Source organism: Apteryx rowi, unplaced genomic scaffold (assembly GCF_003343035.1).
Source record: "Apteryx rowi isolate R43461 unplaced genomic scaffold, aptRow1 scaffold_119, whole genome shotgun sequence".
NCBI classification, from domain to species: domain Eukaryota; kingdom Metazoa; phylum Chordata; class Aves; order Apterygiformes; family Apterygidae; genus Apteryx; species Apteryx rowi.
This window is the reverse complement of record NW_020447408.1, coordinates 48,539-70,868: the sequence shown is the minus strand read 5'-3', so window position 1 is coordinate 70,868 and position 22,330 is coordinate 48,539. Positions and strand designations below refer to the sequence as shown.

General features: G+C 36.3%; 1 protein-coding gene across 30 annotated transcripts in view; it reads left to right on the top strand.

Annotated features, from left to right (window-relative positions):
• The window catches only part of UNKL (unkempt family like zinc finger), an 82,051-nt gene that overhangs the window by 12,234 nt on the left and 47,487 nt on the right, over positions 1–22,330 (top strand). For 13 of the 30 annotated variants that reach the window (XR_003256438.1, XR_003256449.1, XR_003256433.1 and 10 more), the window contains 5 exons: positions 2,621–2,754; positions 4,726–4,861; positions 5,596–5,713; positions 9,556–9,640; positions 14,778–14,932. Coding sequence is in view for 11 of the 30 variants with exons in the window: in XM_026084472.1 (XP_025940257.1) it covers positions 2,621–2,754; positions 4,726–4,861; positions 5,596–5,713; positions 9,556–9,640; positions 14,778–14,932 (628 nt within the window). In the remaining 19 variants the exon portion in view is untranslated. The other 17 variants (XR_003256464.1, XM_026084555.1, XM_026084545.1 and 14 more) reach the window with 17 other exon arrangements.

Below are 22,330 nucleotides of genomic sequence, written 5' to 3'. Positions count from 1 at the left end.
CTTTACCACAGTTATTTTAGTAAAGTTAGCACCTTTTAGAATTCACTTCTGCATTGTGTGGTCATGTACTATTTAGTTATATATAGCTTTTCTTTCCAGGAGGCTTTCCTCGGTCAGATGGCTGATGGATCTTCTGTAAGACATCTGTCCATTTTCTTTTTGTTCCTTTTTTTTTTTTTTTAACTTTCTTTATTTACCATATGCAGTAAGCTGTCATGTCCGTCTTGAAATGAATATAGAATACTTAGTATCTTTGTAATCTTTCATGCTATGTTAGAATGGGGAACCAATATATAGCGATACTGAAGAAAAAACTTAGAAAAGTAATCCATGGATTGGATTTGAAACTTGAGAAAGGTGCCTTAAAAATGGATGTTTTTTTCCCAAGCATGTTGAGCACTAACTCTAATAAAGTTGTAAATTTCCTGTGATTCTAAAAACATATCAAATTTTACAGATCAAGGAAGACATACAGTCTTCCTTGAAGATAATGAACAACAACTGTTTGTAAGTAATTTGTAACATCAAAACTTTGAAGAGTTTTAGGAGAGAACTGACCTGCTGGCCTTAATAATTCTGAGAAAAGAAAAAACACAAGTTGCTAGATGTTGTCTAACATACCTTCAGCAGATAGAATCATGATGCTTATTAGTAAAGATCTTCTCAAGTTCAGAAATATTTCTGGCGTAGCCCAGTTTTCATTGCTTGGAGTTGAGAGTGCTAAGTCCCAGCAAAGAGATGTGAACACCTTGAGCCAGATATAATGTGCTCCTGTTTCCTCAGTAGGTAAAGCAGCCCTGAGAGGTCTGAACAGCACATGAGTCCTAGCACCAGCCTTATGAAAAGAAACCAGAAAAGATGAATTTGGCCATGTAGTGTGTTCCTTTCTTAGTCACCAGAGGAGTGTGACTAGTTATCAAGCTCTGGTCTCTAAATATCTTTTAATGTGTTAAGCTGTTCTTTACTGGTGACTGGCTGCATATAAAGCGTCAGGAGGAACTGAAGACACTCATGGTAGGAGTCCGTTTAATGGCTGGAACCTACAAATAGGCTGCCCCAGACGACTTTGGTGTTTGTGAAAACCAGCTGTATGCCATTGCTGTGAAATGCTTCCCCTAATTTCAGGCATCCAACATTCTTCAGGAAGTCTGAGCAAACATAGGAAATGTTTTTTTTGAGGGGAATATGGTCTTTTTGCTCTAAGATGGCCACAAACCTTAGGGTTCCTTCATTGTAAGGAAGGAATGGAGAAACAACAGGAGAATCACTGATGCAAGCATTAACTTTATTCCTGTTAAGAGCCTTGTTCTTCTGAACATCCACCTAAAAAAAAAATACATTCTCTAGGAACTACCCGTTTTCATTCTCATTGCCTGCTCCTTTTTTGGATCTGAAGAAGAAAGATTTTAACAGTTTGAAAGGTTCTGGAATTGGCTTTGGACCTTTCTTTCCCCTTTGAGATTTTCTTTCATAGGGGAATACTTGGGGTCTGGGAAATCCTTGAAATGGTATGTAAATGATATCACAACTAATTACATTATAAAGCACCATGCTTTCCAAATTCCTATTCAGAGATTCTTCTCTGAGTAAGAGCGTTTTGGAATAGGAGGTATTCTCCTTAAATATTTGTGTCTAGAGAAAGCCGTGCCATGTGAAGACAGAGGCTTTTGAGTATGGTGAAGAAAGAATATTATAGATCCATCTCTTGTATTTGTTTCTTCAACTTGTTTTCTCATTGCTTCAAAGTCTGCCTAATTTAATTATGCTACGGTATCATAATTTCTCTTTGAATCCTTTGTAATAGCTTGCCTTTGTTGAATCTCTGTACGTCTTGATTTTGTAAGAGCGGTGTAATGAAATTATCCCAGTTTTTTGGTAGTGTTTTCATACTACCAGCACAGGATCTTTTAGTTTATTAGTGGTCATTCTGATCTTTCGCCAAGATCGTGGTTGCTTACTTGCAATGAAATTGTAAATATTTGCAGAGGAGCTATTCCTTTTCTTCGTAATACTTGTCCTTTGTTACTAGGTCTCCCAAATGTCTTGACAAACTTTTCTAGCCAAATCGTACTATGAGCGAAAAGTAGTCTCCCATTCACTTTTATATGACTTATTACTCAATAGATATATTTTGTATCTCCCTTCAGGCATCCCTTTTCCAAGGTGAAGAGTGCTAAGCCATTTAATTCTCCCTCACAGAGGAGTTATTCTGTATTTCTGATCATCCTTTATTGCTCTTTCTGTACCTTTATTAGTTCTACTGTGTTCTATGTGGCAGGAGAATACCAGAAATTAATAACATATTCAAGATGTCAGCACACCAGCATGCAGAGGTACAGATGGGCGTTGCTGATACAAACACTGGCAGTATACATAATACCAGTGTCCCTTCTTGTGTTCCCTTTGATTTGTATGACATGGTTATTCCATCTGATTTGTTAGGCAGCTTCAGCACAAGTAACAGTTTGAAATACAGTCTCCCCCCTCCCCCACCCCCCAATTTAGGCTTATTGGATTAAATGACAAAATTTGGATAAAGTAGGACAGGATTTTACCTATGATAGGGATGGTTAATGTAGCTATACGGTTTAATAGTGTTATTTTCTTTTCCCTGTTCCAGAGAACTTCAGGCACAGGAAACCTTGCAGAATGGACAGCTAGGATGCAGTGAAGGCATTCCAGATCTACAACCAGGAATTTTAGCAAGCCAAGCAATGATTGAGAAAATCCTTAGTGAAGATCCAAGATGGCAGGGTAAGATTATATAAGTCTGCCTCCTTTCTCTGTTTCTTTTTTGGTGTATGATCCAGCTTGTTGATCCTTGTCTTCAACTGCTCAAAAGTCATCTTTTACAGAGTAAAGAATAAGTTTATATAAGCAATACAGGTGCTGGTGAACAAGTTGTACAGTCCAGCACATTTATATTCAGATTTCGTACTGAAAATGTTTTGTTTGGAAAATGTTTGGTGAATCTTTTTTCATTTACTTAATACAAGTCTTGCTAAACTCTGTCAATTGATTAAATGTGATTAAAAGTCAGGAGGAGTTCTGTCTTGTGCTAAGAAATGATAATGATTAGAATCTTCATTTTTTAATGGAAAGTTGTTCTTTGCTGACCTAAACTAACATGAATGAAGTAGAATATTAAGTGGAATATTTAAGTAGAATATTGAAATGTGAGGATGTCTTGAAAGCGTTATATGTGATCACTTAAAGTAAATCCAGTTATACTAGGTTTTTTTAGGCTTTAAAATTTGGTTCTCATTTTCCTGGTTTAGACTTCCTTATTACATAGACAAATGTTAATATCAATTGGATGTTATTAGAGCTCTTGCCCAAATTTTACTTTAGAAAAGAATGCAGGGTACAGTTGCTTTCAAAAATTCATGTGGGGACAGTAACACAGGAAGAGGGTCAGAGTGAAGATTCTGTCTCTAAGGTGTTCAATGGATTCAAGGGATATAAAAGATAAAAAATACAGTGGGGACAAGGATCATAAAATTAAATCTACTACAGGATGAGTTCCAAGCATTGAAGTATAAATAACTTACAGCGCTTGATTGTGAGCTCTAGATCAAAAAATATTGCGTGCTCAAACTAAAAAGACAACAAAATTGACAAACTACAAACTTTTTTTTTTTTTTGCATTCCTTGCATTGTGACCAGTTAATGTTATATGGTGATGTACGACTTCTGTCAATCCTTTGAAGTATGGCAGGATTGTACATAATTGCTGGGGATTGAAACTATTATTCCAGTTGGTGATTTCAGCCTTATTTTCCTAAGTTTTTACTGAAACCATTGAAAAGGACTGAACAAAAAATAGATTTTGTGTGAAACACCAATTAATAATTGTTTCTATTTGAAAGTACATCATTAATGAGTCTGGGAATGGATTTTCAGCTGGTTTTCCACAAGTCCTACAGGAGTCTTACTGTATTCTGTAGTTTTTGAGAACATCTCCAGTTAAAAAGGTTTGCTAAAGTCAAGATATGTAACACTGACTGCTTCTGTCTTACCTACATTTATTGTCCTGCCTTTGGAAGAAGTTAGATTGGTTTGACATCATTCGCTCTTCATAAACCCATTGTGGCCATTAGCTAAATTTTACCCTTTTAATTTATTTATTTGCTCCAGTTTTCTTCTGAATTTTTCTGTTTCTAGACAGAACCTCATTTGTCATTTCCTGATTCCTCCTTCCTGGAATCAAAGATTTAGAGACAAATTTAGATTTAGAGCAAAGGTGGAAAAGAGGCTCTAGAATTTGTCCAGCAAGATCTTACTGGGGATCCTTAACGTGAAAGCAATTTTGGTGAAATAAGGCTTCTCAACAAGCTTAAGAGAAACCTAGATATAAAATTTTATAAAGTTTTAGTATTTTTCTTACTAAAATGAATAGCATAGTTTCAGGTATTCATTTTCAAAATGTTAAATGTGTATAATGAGAATTTCTGATAATTTCCTCTACCACTGGATTGCTAGTTCTTTATTTGTATGCTATTGCTATTGAGTATAAAATTGATGAAGATTGCTTTGCATGTATGTATGTTAGACTGTTTTATTGCAAAAAATGAAGGTCTCAGTCTAAGCTTATAAGAACAGAAGGATCTATGAATCATTATTTTTATTCAGATTCAGAAAGCAGCATAATACCTAATCTCACTAAAAATACTCTAAATGCAAAATGTAAGCGCTCATTTCTTTTCATTGTTGACCTGTTTACAGACACAAATTTTGTATTAGCTGGCTACAAGACAGAACAATGTACCAAGCCACCCAGACTCTGCCGCCAGGGTTATGCATGTCCTCACTATCACAACAGTCGAGATAGAAGACGAAATCCTAGAAAGTTCAAATACAGGTACATAAGTAAATATTCAGAAATGACTCTTGGGTCAGTTAGACAATTGGTAATGGAGTGATCTGTTAGATTCTTCTGTAGCACAACTGGATATTCCTAATGGAATAAAAATACATTTTTTTTTTCAATAGCCTTGCTAAAACTTTTTTGGGAAACAAAGCATCTGTTCAGAATGATCAAACAGTTCTGAAGAACAAAACTATGAAACTGTAATGAAAATATCCTTCTTACCTGTAAAGAATGAAAATAATTTCTACATTTCTTAGCAAAAATTTGGAATCTGTAGGTCCTATCTTCTTTGTTATGAAAAGATCAGTTCTAATTTCTGTCTTTATTTTGATTTTTTCCTATAATTTTCCATTCCTGAGCAATAATTTCAGCACCAGAATTTAATGCATGCTGTCTGTCATTTACTTTGGGAATGAACCTATGGTTCTAAGACAGTGTGGTGTCTTCATTGTTTTTGTTTTCCCTGTGCCATGGTATAAGGTTTAGAGTTGATGTGCTTTGCTTGACAGTCTCAGGACTATGAATACCTGTCACCAGACAGAAGGAAGGTAGAATTCTGCTAGCTCATCCTTCTGTCAAAGAACTTCCAAAAAATCAGAGCCTCTCAGAATTTGCTAACTTTATAGGTTCCAAAGAAGCTAAGATTCTGAGATTTAGTGAGAAGTTCTTTGACACTTTTGATAGGAAGTAGATACAAATGTGCTTTGGGCATCACTTTTTTCTAGGTCCACCCCTTGCCCCAATGTAAAACATGCAGATGAATGGGGTGAACCTTCAAGGTGTGAAAGTGGGGATAGCTGTCAATATTGTCATTCTCGTACAGAGCAGCAGTTCCATCCTGAGGTAAGAGCTATGTTTCTACTTATTTTTAGTGATTCAAAATTTATTATAGATTAAGTTATTGATTAAAGATATTATTTATGTAAAAATGTATGACATTTGGAGAGAAAATTCATGCAGCACTTCCAGTAGTTGAGGTATTCACTTAGTCAGATAAAATTTGCTAAAAAATTATTTGTACTGCTGTGGTTTCCCCTGATAGGCATTTTTATTGTACTGCTTATGAAAATAATGAATTAACTTAATAATATTTGGCATAATAGTTGGATGCCTTTAATCCAATAGTTGGATTGACTTTTCACATGATTCATGTGAAAATCCTATTCTCATGTTGATTCTTCAAATATATGATTTGGGTTTAAATAAACATATTCTGTTTTTTACCTAACTTCTTGGATCAGACATAAAGTCACAGTAATGATTGCATTTAATCAATAACTTGGAGTAAATTTTTATGCTAAGTACAATAAAAAAACCCAACACTTTATTGTAGATAATTGAGAGTTACTGAATAGGTCAATAGGTGGTGGAAACAGCAGAAAGCTTTCGTAGTGTCTGAATAAGACACTCAAGAAAGACAAGGTGATTTTAGAGTCCTCCATAGACAAAGTTATTGCAACTTTGTCAGGTGTTTGAATATAACAGTGAAAAACTAGGGAAGAGAGCAGTGACATATAATTTGCTGAGATTTAATTCTTATGCAACACTATGAATATATTGAACAAATTTGCCAGTTAAAGGAAACAAGCATAATACTGAAAGGGCGTGTTATGTAAGCAGCTGCCTGTACAATATTGGATATCTGTTTTAGTTTTGGAACCTTTTAACAGACGTGAATAATTCACAACAGGATGCAATTTCTTGCATTAGAAAGTTCAACACATAGTAAGGTATGAGCAAAGAAAATTCAAGCAATCAGTATTTTCTGTTCCAAATATGAACAAGAACATGGGACTGAGACAAGAATTCTAGAATACTGACTCTAAGGTTGTTGCAAGCTCCGTATCGTACAGCCTCTTTCATAAGTTAGCCAGCTCTCAATTCCACAATTTCACAGTCCTGATTACTAGAGATTTTAGCATCCAAATTTATTTCAGGTCATCTAATTTCCTCTCCTTTATAGTCCAATCCTCTTCTGTAGTAATGGTGCCTTCCTGCTTTGTATCACTAGCATGCTTTTATTTATGACAAAGCTATTAACGAAAATACTAAAATAAGTCCAAAGACTGAATACTGCTAGTAATTTTGTCTGCTCTCTTTCTCTTTGACGCCATCCACTGTCACCTTCCCATTGGGCAGTTCAATAGAAGATATGTAACATTGGTAGGAGTCATGATCTTCATTATCTGAATTAAAGATTTCTTTTCACATCCTGTATTGAAGTCCTTATTAGAATGACTACATTTTCATTTTATAGAAAATCTGATTTGTCAAAGTTATATGGTGAGTCAGCCATTATATACCTTTGCCAAATGTACTTTTAATTTTATCCTGTTTCTTTCTGGTTTTGGTCTAAATTATGGCACAGAGGATATTAGGGGCCTGCAGTGGCCTGAATCAGCTGTTTCTGCTCTTCTCAAACGTATATATGTTGTACCTACTATGCCTCACTCATATGTGCTACTTCTGATGTGACAGATTTATTAAAACTCCTTGCCAACTGCATCAGTGTTACATGCCAGTTCTTTAAAAATTCTGAGGTGACAATTTCCTAATTCATTTCCTCTCCCTGAACTGAAGGTGATTTTGCTTCTACATTAGCTGTAGTCGTCTCTGTCTGCTTATTTCCATTAGCTGTGCTGTCTTTGTTGTAGTGTTGAACATAATTCTTATGGGGAATCAAAACAGCTTGATGGGGATATGGCTATTTGTCTCCACTAATTTTAGCTTTAGCATTTAATTTCACAGAAATTAGCAGCATGCTTCCCCTGAAAGGAGTTTTCATTCAGCTTCATTCCCTATGATCCTCTCCCTGCTTTGCTCTAGCTCTGGCTTTCATCCAGTTGTACGCTTAGAATGGAAATTCCATACAGCTTTTGCGCTTTTGACTTGAGGATTCAAAATGCTCATTTTATTCAGTTCATAATGAGATTCAGTCTACCTGATGGTGGTAACCAGTTGCCTTCATTCCTCAATCTGCTCATTCAAAATCAAGAACATTGGTACAGCCTTATTTTTGTATGTCCTTTAATTTAAGTTGAATTCATAATCACTTTATCAAACATTATCTTCTCTTATTGAATGTTTTCATGTCCTCACTTTTTACCAAATTCAGATAAAGTATATTGTCATTGCCTCTTGGCTCAGTGACTATTGCATAAATCTCTTGGCTATCACGTTCAGGAATAACTGGATTCTACTCTTAATAAATAGCAGCTGTGTTCTTGTCTATAGCTGGAAAGTTAGTCTTCCATAATGATTTGGTTCTTCGAGTTGGCTGTCTATCCTGTCGTATTACTGGGGCATGTGTCCCTCTCCAGATTTGGTCTTGGAAGTGTATACTGGACTGCCAGCTCTGCCCCAATAGTATTTTTATTTTATCTTTACTGTCAGTTCTTCTAGCTGTGGAATTTACCAGAAGGCACTCCACACCATTTGTGTAGCTCATAGGATTGGGAAGGTTATTTTGTGAGGCTAGGACCACAAACCAAAACTGAACTTCCAATTACATGTTTTGTTGAAGCCATTTGGAAGTCAGTGCTTCTCTTTTTTTTTTTTTTTTTTTTTTNNCCTCCTGCATCATAAGCGTAGTGTGTACAGCAGTGAGGTTTTCTATTTAACAGTCATCATAGAGCAGGGGAAAAAAAGGACTGACTCAGCTTCATTTCCTGGTCCAGGTATGGTATCCACCAATGACCCCTTCATTTTTTACAATACTTGTGATTGCTCCCAGTGAAATTGGTGGAAAGATGCAAAGATCAGTTGCACTGTTTCATTTGTAAAGTATATAGTTTTGATGAATACTTCTCTGCAGCACGGATGTTTTGCCTCTTTTGCAGTGTTCAAGGAAAAATAAATTATTTGTAGAACGATTAGCATCAGTAACAATTTTGTGATTTAGTATCTTACTCTAGTTTGCTGGCTGATCTTTGGGTTGTTATGCATGAACTAGCAGTGAATATAGCAACTACATTTTCGACCTGAATTCAAAATTATTTCTGAATTGTAAGATACTTAAATTGCTCTAAAATAAAGAGCTTACAGAACTAGTTTTTGGTTTTGAATGAACTGTTTCATTTTGCATGTTTGCTCTAAAGCAGAAGTCCAAGAAAAACATTTTCTTTACACAGCACAGAAGTGTCATTCTGAACTGAGAATCTTTATTTATCAAGCCATGAATCACTCAACTGACTCTGAGAGCCAAAGACCACAATACCAAGGTTTGGGGAATGAAAAAGATCCTTGTACTATTTGCCACAGACTTGCAAATCCACAGAATTAAATTTTCAAAAGAATCTGTGGCTTTTAAATAGATTCTTAATATTGTTCTTACATGACAGTGTGTCAGCCCCTCCTACCAGCCTTGTGAGATACAAAGATCAGCAGTTTCTATACCACATAGAAAATCAGAGCAGTTTAAATACTGCTTTTCTGAAATATTATTGTTAATATTTATTATTACAAAGAAGAAGGTTAAGATTCTCTTTTCTTCTTTTTAAAAAAATTCTGCTCTTCTATTTGATTTTTAAAAATTATTAGAAGAACTGAATTTTCTGAGAAAACCTGGTAATACATAGTGTTATTAAGTATTTTTCCTTTAAAATTTTTAAATTTTTACAACTATTTTGCTGTTATGTAACAAATAAATTTAGGTTTCTATTCTGTTTCCTTTCTGTTTTGTTTAGATTTATAAATCTACAAAGTGCAATGACATGCGCCAAACAGGTTACTGTCCACGTGGTCCATTTTGTGCATTTGCACATGTTGAAAGTAAGTAAGAGAACTGTTATTTTGTATCAGTGTTCATAAAAGTGCACCATCATTTCTAAGCATCAGTAACACAAGCAATTGAAAATCATTAATTTTAATGCATAAAAGGTATTAGATGTCAGTTGTTTTTAGAAATTCATTCCATGGTTTCCCATACAGAATATTAGTACAGGAGCTTGCTACTTTTTCATCAAATTTGCGGCAGCAGTAAAAATGGAAAGTGCTTTTCTTTACAAATGCGGCCTGTCCTTGTAACTTTTTGAGTTTGATTTGGCAAATTTGTACACACATGCTTCACTTTTATAAATATATTATTAGCTGTCCTATTGAAACTTATAGGATACTTTTCATCTAAAAGTGCTTGCAAGTATTTGCAGGACGAGGGCCTTAGTTACCCTGAAAAAGAACTCCAGGAACATGTCAGCTCTCCTGCTCTTTCCTCCATAACTGTCTTACATTTTCACTGTACTCAAACTGTTATACCCAGGAAAAGAGAAGAGGGACCATTTTTTTCCAAGAGAACACTCAGTTCTTCAGTATTCATCGACACAGATTCATTCTGGGTATCCATCATCAGATATTTGTTAATAGTAGTATCAATTTTGGCTACCCCTGCACCCTTCCTGCTCTCCGGAATGTAAAGTGTGAAGTTGTTACAACAACTACTCATGCCTTCTTTTCAGCTGCTATGCAAGGCAGACCACAACAAATTTCTGTATTTCTTGTTTCTTATATGTAATAATTATTATTTTTTGCCTCTGTAGTTTTTGTTTGGTATGTTATCAGTAAAGCCTATTCTATCTGTAAAACCTAAAATATATTCTTCAAAAAGAAAATAACTTAAGATCTGGTCCCAGCTTTTTGTCTGCTGCTACAAGAGCTGGAAAGAGGGATCAGAGACCCTACAAATTTTGGGAACTTCTAAATTTCTGTGGTTCAACCACTATTTGTGATTTTGTCATGATAATTATTGACAATCGCTCTCTGTCTAACCTGTCTAAGCAAATGTGATGTTCTGTACAACTATTTATTGTCACTTGTCACCTAAAAGACTTGCAGTGAAGAGAGACATGCCTAATATTATTCTTGCTGCCCACAGTCTCTGAGAAGCTTACATGGTGTAATATTTTTCTTTCCTGGAACAGCTTAAGGAGTATGGTTTAAAGAAATTCACAGCAAACATGCAGCATGACATAATTCTGACACACTACAAAATTCCTGTGGGAGAAGACTACAATTTTTGTGTTTTGCTCATTAGAGCGTACCAAATACTGTCTCCCCTCTTGTCTCTCCAGCATGGATGGTGTACTGGGTATACTCAGTAGAACTCTAGGAGACTGAAGCTCTTTGGAGACCCCCTCTTGATATTCTCACAGTGTCTCTGTCATTACTATCTTTTAACAGTCCAGTTGACACTTGATTTCCATAAGATAAATCATCTTCTGGGAAGCCCTCACTGACAATTACAAGCAAAAGAGTTCCATCTCTAAGGAAAAGTTAAGGGTTGTACAGGTTGAAGCTGTAGAAGAGTGCTGAAGGGAAGTCAAAACTTTAAAATTTGTTAATATTTTTTCTCTCCAAGGGATATCTTTCTAATCTTTCTGAGGGTGCTATCCTAATCTCCATGAGCTTCTCCCTTCTTTCTTATACTCCTTAGGATGAATTCTTGTACTCTTTAAAATTTTCCAGAACTCTTGAACAGAATTCCTGAGACGTTGAACATGATAGCAGTGCTAATTCAGAAGCAGCAGCATAAGTTTCTCCACTTAGTTGCATTAGACAGAGTTGTGATGCCCATCAGAAGAGATTTATTCAGGCCAACCAACATGCTCTGTCAGTCTTTGATTTGTATCAACTAGAATTAAGAGTGTGTGATCAGGAAGTCTTGGCAAATGAACTTGAAATCTTGCAGCAGTACCCAKCCCCTGTCTCTCTGGTAATCTGAACAGTCCATCAGAAGTTAGATATTGGGTTACTATCACCACAAGGGTCTTTCTGCTGTTGGCAGTAGCTTAAAGCTTAGTTCAGCAGCTCTGACATTCCCCCTGCTGTGATCACAGAAGAAAATGCTTGGTGTCCTTTCTTTAATAACAGTGAGGGGGAGAAAATGACTTCACAGCTGTGGAGCCTATCATCAGCGTGAAAAGCACGAAACATTTGGTTTGTGGATCTTTTTGAACCCCAAGTTGTATGGTGTTTTACACCTAGTCTCTTTGAAGCCCTAGCTGTGTGGAACAGGTACGGTAACTTTCATCCCACCATTCATACACGTATCTCCGAAACTCTTATCATTTTGTGTGAAAGTTTGGGGAATAACACACTCTCTTACGATAGTGTTTCTGGTCTTCCCTCAATGTCTTCTTCAGAATGAGCTGACTTTTTTTTTTTTTTTTTCTTTTTCTCACTCTTTTGTGAAGGCCATGAGGAATTTTGCTATTCCCCCAGACTGGTTTTCCCTTGAGGCCCTGGCTGCAGATAATGCTGTCTGTTAAATTTCATTTACTTTTCCACTGGCTGAAGCCCTAGGTCCAGCACAGTCCCAAAGACGCTTTCTGGTGATGGGAGAAAGGGCATCTGACTCTGAAAAGTAAGGAAATGATGGGTTCTGACATATCTCCCTGACACCCTTTGCAAAAGAGTGAGTGGCTAGGGTGTGTTGTGACACTTCAACAAGCTCTTAAAATAATAAACACCTATTTGTGGCACTTATTTGTCTGCTTTTTACTGCCTGACTAAAATCGGCATCTTAAAAAAACAACAACAACAACAATTTTTTTGAAACAGAAACAAGAGCAGACTGAAATTCTGCTGTCACGAATTAGCAAAGAATGTACCTCCTGTATAATAACTTCTGCTACTTAAGGCATCTGCCTTCAGATTGTTGGTCCAAGATTGTTCTCTTCTATTTGTGCCATGATTGCAGGAATGAAAAAAATTGCTGCTGACTTTCTGAAAGATTGGATTCCCCAGGCCAGACTTAACCTGGCCACGGTAACTCTCATATTCATAAGATCCGAGCCTTGTTAGTGCAAATTCTAAGGAGGCTATGTAGCTGGAAAAGTTATGTCTCATAAAGAATACAGTCCTATTTCTACATATCATCCTAGGCTACTGATACACAGTACCTGCAGCATCACTGCACTGGCAGTGAATAGTTAAAGGTCTTTCTGAGGGTGCTATCCTAATCTCCATGAGCTTCAGTGATGTCCGTGAGATAGGCCACCATGTGAGACTGCTGCTTTTCCATCAGTTGCAACCTCCTACAACAGCTATACGTCACTGGGAAAATAGAGTTAAGCTGGGGGAGGATTACACTGTTGAGTTTGTAACTTTCGTGGAACTGGACAGAAACTATGATGCTCACTCTTGCAAAGAATTAGAATGATGTAGGAACATACATTCCAATTTTAAAGTGCTTCTTTGACTTACTGTCAATAGGCAGAATGGCAAAAACTAATCATGCTATTCTCCGATATACCTTTGAAAGACAAAGGAGAAAGTATTTCTATTTTGGGATGTTTGGAAGGCACTCTAATACTACCCTTTAAGGGTGGTATGAATACTTACATTCTTTATAAAATATTGGAGGGGTATGTGGTTGTGTCAAGGAAAGAAAGCTAATGAAGATTTAAAAGAGAGTGTGAATCAAATAGCACTTTTCCTACATGAATATGAGGGTTGACTGGACTTGGTCTGGGCAAGCAGCTATACTATGGGATGATATTTAGGAAAAGTGAGAGTAAATTATAGGTAAATGCATCAGTTTCTGTCTCCCCAACTGTTCTTTGCACACTCATCCTGTCAGAAAAACAGTGGGGGACTAGTGACATTCTCTTTGCAATCCTTAGTGTTTCCTTTTATGTTTCTTTTTTGCATGTGGCTGGAGTGGACTTGAGTACATGTTGGTAGTTACTACAAGTCTTTTTCCTTTCTCTTTTGTGTGCCAATTCCCTGTTTTTGTACTTTATACAATAGCGGAAATATTTGCTAAAGTACCAGATCATATAGTAAAAAGGCATGGAGTTGTGATAAATCAAATGCTAGGTACAAAAAACCCCCACATCATTAGAAACAATCCTCAGCTATGATATCTCCACTGAAGATAGGTGTCTACATGTCTCATGCTCCCATCCTTTTTATTACTATAGCTCGTACTTTTGTGCACTCTATCAAAACACCTCATTGTCTGTGGCAGAAAAATGTTAAGATTTGGATTTTAAATATAGTTTATTGTTAGCCTTTCAGCAATGCAGTTGTGACTAGAGATGAAAAAAATCTTGCAGTATCTGTAGAATTTATTAAGAGCTGATGAAATCTAATTTTCACTCCTGACTTTTTTACTATGATGTGCTGTATGCATGGATTATGAGGTGAGAATGTAATAAACTGTAATTGCTTACTAAAATAAACATTTTTTGTTAATTCATCATTTGCCTGTAAAACTAGAAGTCTAAATCTCTTTAATATATTACACAGCTGAAGAGTCAAATATCTGAAATGTTTAATAGTTTAACAAAGTAGCCTTTGGGAAACTGAGAAGTAACATTCAGTTACCCTGACTTGAATTTTTTGGTATGAAAATTAGCAATTAATTGGTTACAATTTACATTTAAGTTAATAAACTTTCTCAAAGGTTATTATTCAGGTTAAATAGCAGAAGCCCCAGATTCTCTTCACATTGTTTTATGGATTAAATCAGTTGGTTCTAGACTGGAAAAAAACCCACAAAACTATAATTATGATGTCATTGTTACCTTTCCAGTCAGGAGTTCTAAAAATGTTGTCTTTAAACCTGGGTGTGGTGAAGATTCTGGAAAATAAAGCAAAATGTAGAAGACCTTAAAACATTGGAATTTGGATCTATCTCCCACCAATTTTTGATGGAGCAAGTAAATAAGAGTATCACTATGGCAGTTCACATTTGTTAGTAGTCACAAATACATAACAGTGAATTATATTATTTTTTACCTTGCCTTTCTTTATGTTTATATTTTTTCTTACAAAAAAAGAGATTTTTTTTTGTGTGACTGATGTTTCCATGTGACAGGTGCTGTGTTTGGTATTAGGTATGTAATTGTTAAATTCACACAGCTAAATATCAAATCTGTGTGTAATTTGTTGGGGATTCCTTCAACAGAGGACACCATGAATGTAGTCATACTGCAAACTGGCTGTCAGTCAAAGCCAGGCGCTCACCTGTTTTCAGCAGACAGCATAGGAATTGCAAATGAATGGAGCAGCAGTCTTAACTCCACAAAGAGCATTACAAATAACAGTGGGCAGTCTGGAAATGTAAGTGTAAATAATTCTGGAAAAGTTACTAATAATGATCACTGTGCCAATATATAATTGTTTATTTTATTTCTCAAACATCTGTTTTTTTTTCTTTCTGTGTGCTTAAACAAAAGAGAAAAAAAATCACAGCTACAGTAAAAGTCAGGCAGTAATATTTAACTCGTTCTGAAACCTAATGGAATGTCTTTCCTGGTCACCAGATTTCATTCTGTATTACTTATGTTTCTTTCCTCGTTTTTTTTTKTTTTGTCTTTAGATGCAATATGTTGAACACTACAATAAGGAGCATCATATGATTACACTAAAGGGTTCTGTTAATCAAATATACAACTACAGGACAGCATTAATTTACATGTCTGTTTTTTCTTTAGGAAAGGTTTCATTCATGGAAGATGTTGCCTGATTCCAGCTCTCTTCTTTATCCTAATTTGTTAACATTAGGAATGAATTTAAGTCCCACCCTAACATGCTTTATACTTAAAGCTTCTTACAATGATACAGTATGTGTAGTTTGTTTGGTAATAGGGAGGTGCTTGAATACAAGAGTAATAAATGTAGTCTATATTAGCAAATTTTATCAACCAAAGTGAGAGAGGAGGGAAAAAGATATATTGTAGAGTTTTTTTAATCTTTCCTTTAGTATCAATTGGAATAGATCCTTTTGGTAGGTAGGTAATATTTATTCTGTGTGTACTGCAAAATAATATGTTAAGATAGTTACATCTCTGTTGTTTTCTGCTGACTTGAGTTTTTCTTACCTCATCTGCAGTGCAGAGTCGTAACTACCTACATATTTATTCACAGACTTTTCAGTTCTAGGTTTCTAGCCGTGTTAGTCTATACTGTTTGGTTAGAAACCAAATAAAAGGACATATTTAAAATTACATTTTAAAGGAATTGCCAATAAACAGTGCAAGTGTTAAAACTCCTGCGTTTCTTTCATGTAGCTTCATATTGCTATCCTGTAGATCAAGAATGTGGATACTGATGTGCCTGTGTTTTATCTTCAGTCCCCAACACAGAAGTCTGGCTATAAAGTTCTGAGGAAAGGTCTGCCTTTTTATTTTAGGAAGCTACTCTTGTTGCTCAGGGGTCAAGTCCAGTTGGTCTTTTTGTTCAATGTCACATACTTCTGAAGCTTTCAGGAGAGATGAACAAAAGTATATGTTCTCCCAGCAGCTTCTTTGCCTGTCACGAATGAGTTAGGTACAGTTGAAAACACTTGCTATCCTAATAGGCCTTCCAGCCACAGGGAATCTGCTTCCATATAGAGGCATTTTTCTGAGAGAATCATTGGGAGTCTGAGTAATATTTTGTCCACTTTCCATTCTGTGTTCAGGGAGACTTTGCTTGTGCTATTGTTCAAGTATGAAAATGCAAAAGTTGTCTCTGCTTTTCCCTTTACTTTCTACTTAACGGTTTTATTGTGAGTGGCCGTCTTTCCCTGGTTTCTGACTAAATGTTCTGCCCCTCTTTCGGTTGATTACTTACCTGCTGAATTGTCTGGTGCACTTCCATTATTCATTTTCTGAATATTAAGTTCCTGGTTTCTCATTAGCAATTTTGTTTCCTGTTTTTTCCATGTTTAATTCTTGAGCTCTGTTGCTTGCTTTCATTCACCATCGCCATCTACTATCACCTGCTTTATTTTAGTATTTAAGTATCTCAGAATCTCTCTCTCTCTCTCTCTCTCTCTCTCCTCCCTTCTCCCCTTTTTGCTATCCCATCAACATATTTTCCTCCTTGGTTTGTGTTTTTTTTCTTTGTTGCAATAAGCTTTCTGCGCCCTCCTTAATCTTCACTCTCATCACTGTCAGACACTGGCTCTGAGTTAACTTAATTTTAGTAGTTTTTCTAGTGCTGAAACTAGTCTTTCTTTTTCCCACTTCTTTTGTTTCTTCAAAACAAAATCTCCCTATTAATCTTCCAAAACTTCTTTCATATGTCATACTATAGTATACTGGGGGAGGATCTTACTGTTTTGTTTGCTTCTACAGGAAAAGGATGACATAGTTATAGTACAAACCTTGGGCTTGAAAGACCTAAACTCAGTTCTCTGCTTGGTCATAAAATTCCTCTGACTGTGAGCCAGTTGCTTAAATATCTGTTGCTTAGGTCCTCAGTTCTAGAACATGGTAATACTATTTTCCTATCTTTAAGGATTATTAGAAGAATGAGTCTGTTAAAGATTCTGGATGATCCAGATTGAGGGAGGCTGTATAACTTTATTAAATAGATTTTTAATTTGCCAATACTGTGTTCTTACGTGTTCATCTAAGTTGCCTTGTTGTCTGTTGGACTGTCATCAGTCATTCCTCTGCTTTATCTTTCCATAACATTTCAGTGGGGAAATAATCTACTCCTCAGCCTTTTTGGTAAGTGAGAGTTCAATTTCTAAAGAGAGCTGCTGCTTCTATGGTTCTCTACCTCCATGTTCTGCTTTCTGATTTGAAGCATTCAGCTTTGATAGCATTGTTTTTCCTCATCTGTCTTTGCAGTTCCCTTCCATTTATATGCTGCTATTTTAACTTTTTATTATTCGTTACCAAATACATCATCCAAATGTACTTAACCTCCACAGCGCAGTTTATTCAGTGTGATACAGTATTTCCCCTGAGTGTCATTTTTCATCTCAGTGTTATTCATTTCTCTATACTTGCCATTCCCTCTTATCTTTCTGACTGTTGCGTTGCCCCAACATTTGGTTATATTGCCACCGCTCTACATTTACTCGTATTCTTGTTACTCAATGCATGTCCTTCCATGAATCTTCAGCTATGTGATCTTTCATCATCCAATAGTCTATCCCCTTTCCTCAGTCACCTTTGCCAAAATAATACGTCTCTGGCTTGCTGTCTTCTGCATGCCACGCATATGCTTCATTCTCAGCCATAAGCTTCTGCTTCACCCAAATTTCATCTCTTTGTTTCAACTGTTCTCATTTATATTCTGCAATTTATTACATCTTAACATACCCATGTTTGGATATCTTCATCTTCTCCCATGTTTGTTTTTTTTTTCCTCAGAATGCCATGAGACTTGGATTAACTAGCCTCTCTCAATGTAAACAACCACAGCCACTGTTGTTCCTTCTCTAGCTGCTTAACTTTCCAGTTATTATCCCAATGCAAAATGCATATTCTTTTGAGCAGCTCTTTAGCCAAAAAACATCATGAATTTAACAAGATCTCCTTAGAACATGCTTAACTCAAGCTTTAGGCTTATGCTGCTGGTCTTCTACACACATCACTTCTCTTTGTTACTGGGTACCTTACAGTATACCTAAGTTAGGTGATGGTATAGAGCAAAGGCCTAGCTGTGTGACATGATTTTGTCTATAAATATTGTGCAAGTTTGTGGAACTGCAAGATTAATAGGGAAAGTTTACTTCTTTTGGAGATGAAACAAGATACATTAAAGATTAATTTCATTTATAAATTATGGAATATTTATGTTATTCCTTCTAGGTTCAGGGCCATAAATCATAGTTTCCTTTTGAAGAGTAAAAGGAGAGAAATGTTGACCATGATGTTGTTATGCCTASAGCCCATGGTGTATTTAAAAGAATGAATATTTGCATATGATATACATTGATTGCAGTGGATGAAGATAGGATAAACAGCACCATCTTTATTTTATCAAGTTTATCAAGGATGTGTAAGTGCCTGATCACCCGTCTGAGTTCCCATAGTTAACAAGTCAGTACCTGCCAGCTCAGTGGTGATAAACACTGTGCCTTCTTAGCCCATCCTGAATGTGAAATGTTAACATTCTGCTGCCTTCATTAAGCCCAAAGTAATCCATTTTACTTCATAACTAAGTGGCTTGAGAACGTGCACATGATCAGTTACCCCTCTCAATTGGTAGGTAATAGTTCATTAGGCTGTGATAATGCAATTGAATTTAATTACATATGCACATAATCCAAATCTGAACTGTGGTGATGAGTCATGTTTCCTTTAATGTTACAGTGTTCTCAGGCAATGTGGGGTGTAGGAAGGAAAATAAATTATATGAATTCAAAAGAAGTTTTACAGCTTAATTAAAAATACCTATATGCTTCCTCTTCCTGTCATCTTCCCGCTGCAAATGTAGATGATGTAGAAGTACATTTTTCAAAGCCACAGAATATAACACAAATCAGGATACTCACGAAGCAGCCATTTTCATAGGAAATATAACTCATATTGTAGTTCTATTTCTTCGTTTTCTTTGTAGAAGTTCAGCTGTAAACAAAGGCCTAGAGTAGGCAGGAAGAAAGGGGAAGAATGTATCACTTGTTTTGTATGCTTGTTTTCTAAGCAATTTAGCTGCAGTGAGGACTATTGACAATTTAATGGTTCGTTGTAAGAATCTAAGAGGCCAAGGTCTGTGTGGTTAGGACATTTAGGAGCATGTGACCCTTGTCACCAAGGGCAAGCTTGGTATCTCTTGAATAGTGGTGTTTCAGAAATGTTCAGGCAACCTACTGTCACCTTGAGCAAAAACACTAAGGTGAAAAAGAAGTTCTTTGGTAACTGCTGTGAAAGTGAGAGATAATATGAAATGTATCTGGCTGCAGTGTTTAGTTGAGCTTCAAACTGAATGAGAGTATGTGTTACCATTTCTTCATTGTTTTTCTATTGTTAAAGTTTTCACTGGATATTTTAAAAAGTTATCTTTTTCAATACCCAACCCAGCAGCTGAGCCTCTGTAAAGTAAGGAATGTCAGTAAGTACCCATCTTTAATTAAGGTAGACTCTAAACTCTTAGGGTTTGAACTGTGTCCTTCCCATGGTAAGCTTATGTCTTTGATTAGATAGCACAGCAGATTTCTGTCTTTAGGGGGGACATATCCCTGAAAAGTACTTAATCTGTTGGGCCTTGTTATTCCACACTCAGAAAATCAAATGCCACAAATCTCAAGTTACATTTGTAGAGAAGTTTACAAAGATCTTGTTGAAGATCTTGCCTCCAGAGTTGAGGCAACTGTATTAATTCCAGCTTTCTGTTGTTTGTGCTTCTGTCGTAATAAAGAAAAAAGAGCCTAAAAAAAATGATATCAGGACTAGTAATTGGCAATTTCCTAGCATCAGTAGTGCTGATGAGGACATTGCCGTTCATGCCAGCACCGATACCAAAATATGAATTCTACAACATCAAAGAACAAGAATTAAACTTTGATACTTTCCTTTCCTCCCTCTTGCACTCTCTTTCTCACACTATTATTGCAAGTGTATTTACATTAGTACTGAGATTTGGCCTGGTATTAGCCATGACCAGCAAGTCCGTCCTGATACAGAATGTGTGTTGACTTACTACTTTGGCAGCAGTACTGCATTAAGTTGTATGGCTGCTTCTAGTGGTATACATCTTGACATTTCTCAAATGTTCTTTGCATCTTGCTCATTGCGAAGAACAAGAAAGATAAAAGATACAGAAGCTAATGGGTATCCTGAAGCAAGCCATAAGGAATAAATGAATGATTCAGAAAAAAATATTTCTGGTCAGGTGAGTGGTAGTGTAATCTATCATACTGATTCTGTCGAGTCCACCTAGCCTTGAGTCCTAGAGGAGATGTTTCTTACAAGCTTGGACAAAGAGGAAGAGGACCCTGATCAGTGTTGACATTTAGGGCCAGAGCCTCTTCACTGGATCTGGAGGAGCCTCTCACAGAGGGGAAAGAGGTGGTCCCAAAAAACCTCCATTTGCTTTCTCTGCCTCAAGAATTATTTTGATTGATGACCATAGATAATGACGAGTATCAGGTATTCTCCCTAAATATCATCTTGTCTTGCCACTCTCGGTAGCGGTATACTACTCCGGATGGGCCAAGAGGGAATTTCTTATGTTCTTATTATAGGATATAAATGTATGGTATAAGGGCAGACAGGAAGATAAAAAAGATTGTTAAATATTTTAGATGTTACATATCTGTCTGCTGTGGGAAAAAAATGACTAGTGTGTCACAAGTGAAGTGAATCAAGTCAGGTGTTGAGGATACTACATGGAAGGGCTGAGGCAGAGATGGAGCTTATACATTTAGTGACTTTTTTCTTATAACTTTTATATGTTGTGAAATGCATACAGTGCTGGTAGCACAGCCTACGTAAAAGGATTTTTTATTTACTTATTCTAATCTATTTATTTATTTGGGAGCGAAACTTCATATATGGTTTACATATTGTATGAAATGAGGATGATGCATTGATTCTGTGATAACAGAACTTTAAACATTCCACAATTCTAAATATTAACTTTAGACCCAAAAAAGTGTTTTTTTATGTAGTTGCCTTGTAGATTCAGCCTAGGTTTGAAATTCAGATTTTTTCTTGCTTGTGTATTTTAACCTGCTGTAGATATTGTGTGAGTTAAATTATTTTCCTGCTTTATTTGCATGAGTGCTTTGTGTTTTCTTTGCAAGTTGAGTTACACAGCATTTGTGGATAATAAGTAATCCACTTATTAAAAATTAGCTAACTTTTTTTCTGAAAATACAAAAGACAGAGTAGAGGGTACCTCTGTCTCCATTCATCCTGTGGACTCTTCAGAGGATAAAAATAAAACCCTAAACTTTAATGTAATCAGATTATGCTGACTGCAGCTTTGGAAGTGGAGTGATCTTTTTTTCAGAGCAGAAAAACAAGATTATTGTAAGCTCTTAGCGCTTACAGGTATATGCATGTTTGTGCCACCACTAGTAGCTGCTGTAACCAGAAGGATGATGTGAGGGGCACCTTATGAAAGTGATCTACCTACCTGTTACCATCTGGTCTTGACCAGTAGCTACGTACCTCAGCCATTACTTCTGGCTGAACAAGAAGACAGCATCCTCACTTTGCTCTGTTGTGTGTCGGTGGCCCTCCGGCACAAGTAACCTGTTCTGGCCATATCTCCCCCCTACACGTCTTCTGAGTGAAAATTCATCTTTCCTCACGATCTCCTACCCCTGTGCCACTGGAAACACACACTGAGTACACTGTACATTCTCATTAGGTCCAGTCACATGCAACCATGATACAAATCCTCCTGTGTTGGCAAAATAATCTATGTTGCCTGCCCAGCTGAAAGAGTGAACATAGGTTATATATCTGAGAGACATTCTGTGCCAATTAGGAGTATGATGGAGAACATCTGTGGTGGCAGAAACATCTTTGAGTCAGTAGCTTACCTAAATGAGTACCTTAGCTCTGGTGTTAGTCTGCCTTCACAGTCTAGCCATTTTAACTTACATATATATCTGCTGCATTAAGCAGCCTTGTGCTACCGGAAGTATGTTTTTACATGTACTTACAAGATGTAACTATGTTATGCATAAGTTTTCAAAATATTTGGTATTGAACTGAATACCTTACCATGTTTTTATTCACAAAAAACTATTTTTTTAACCTAAGAACAATGTTTTTTTCCTCTAGT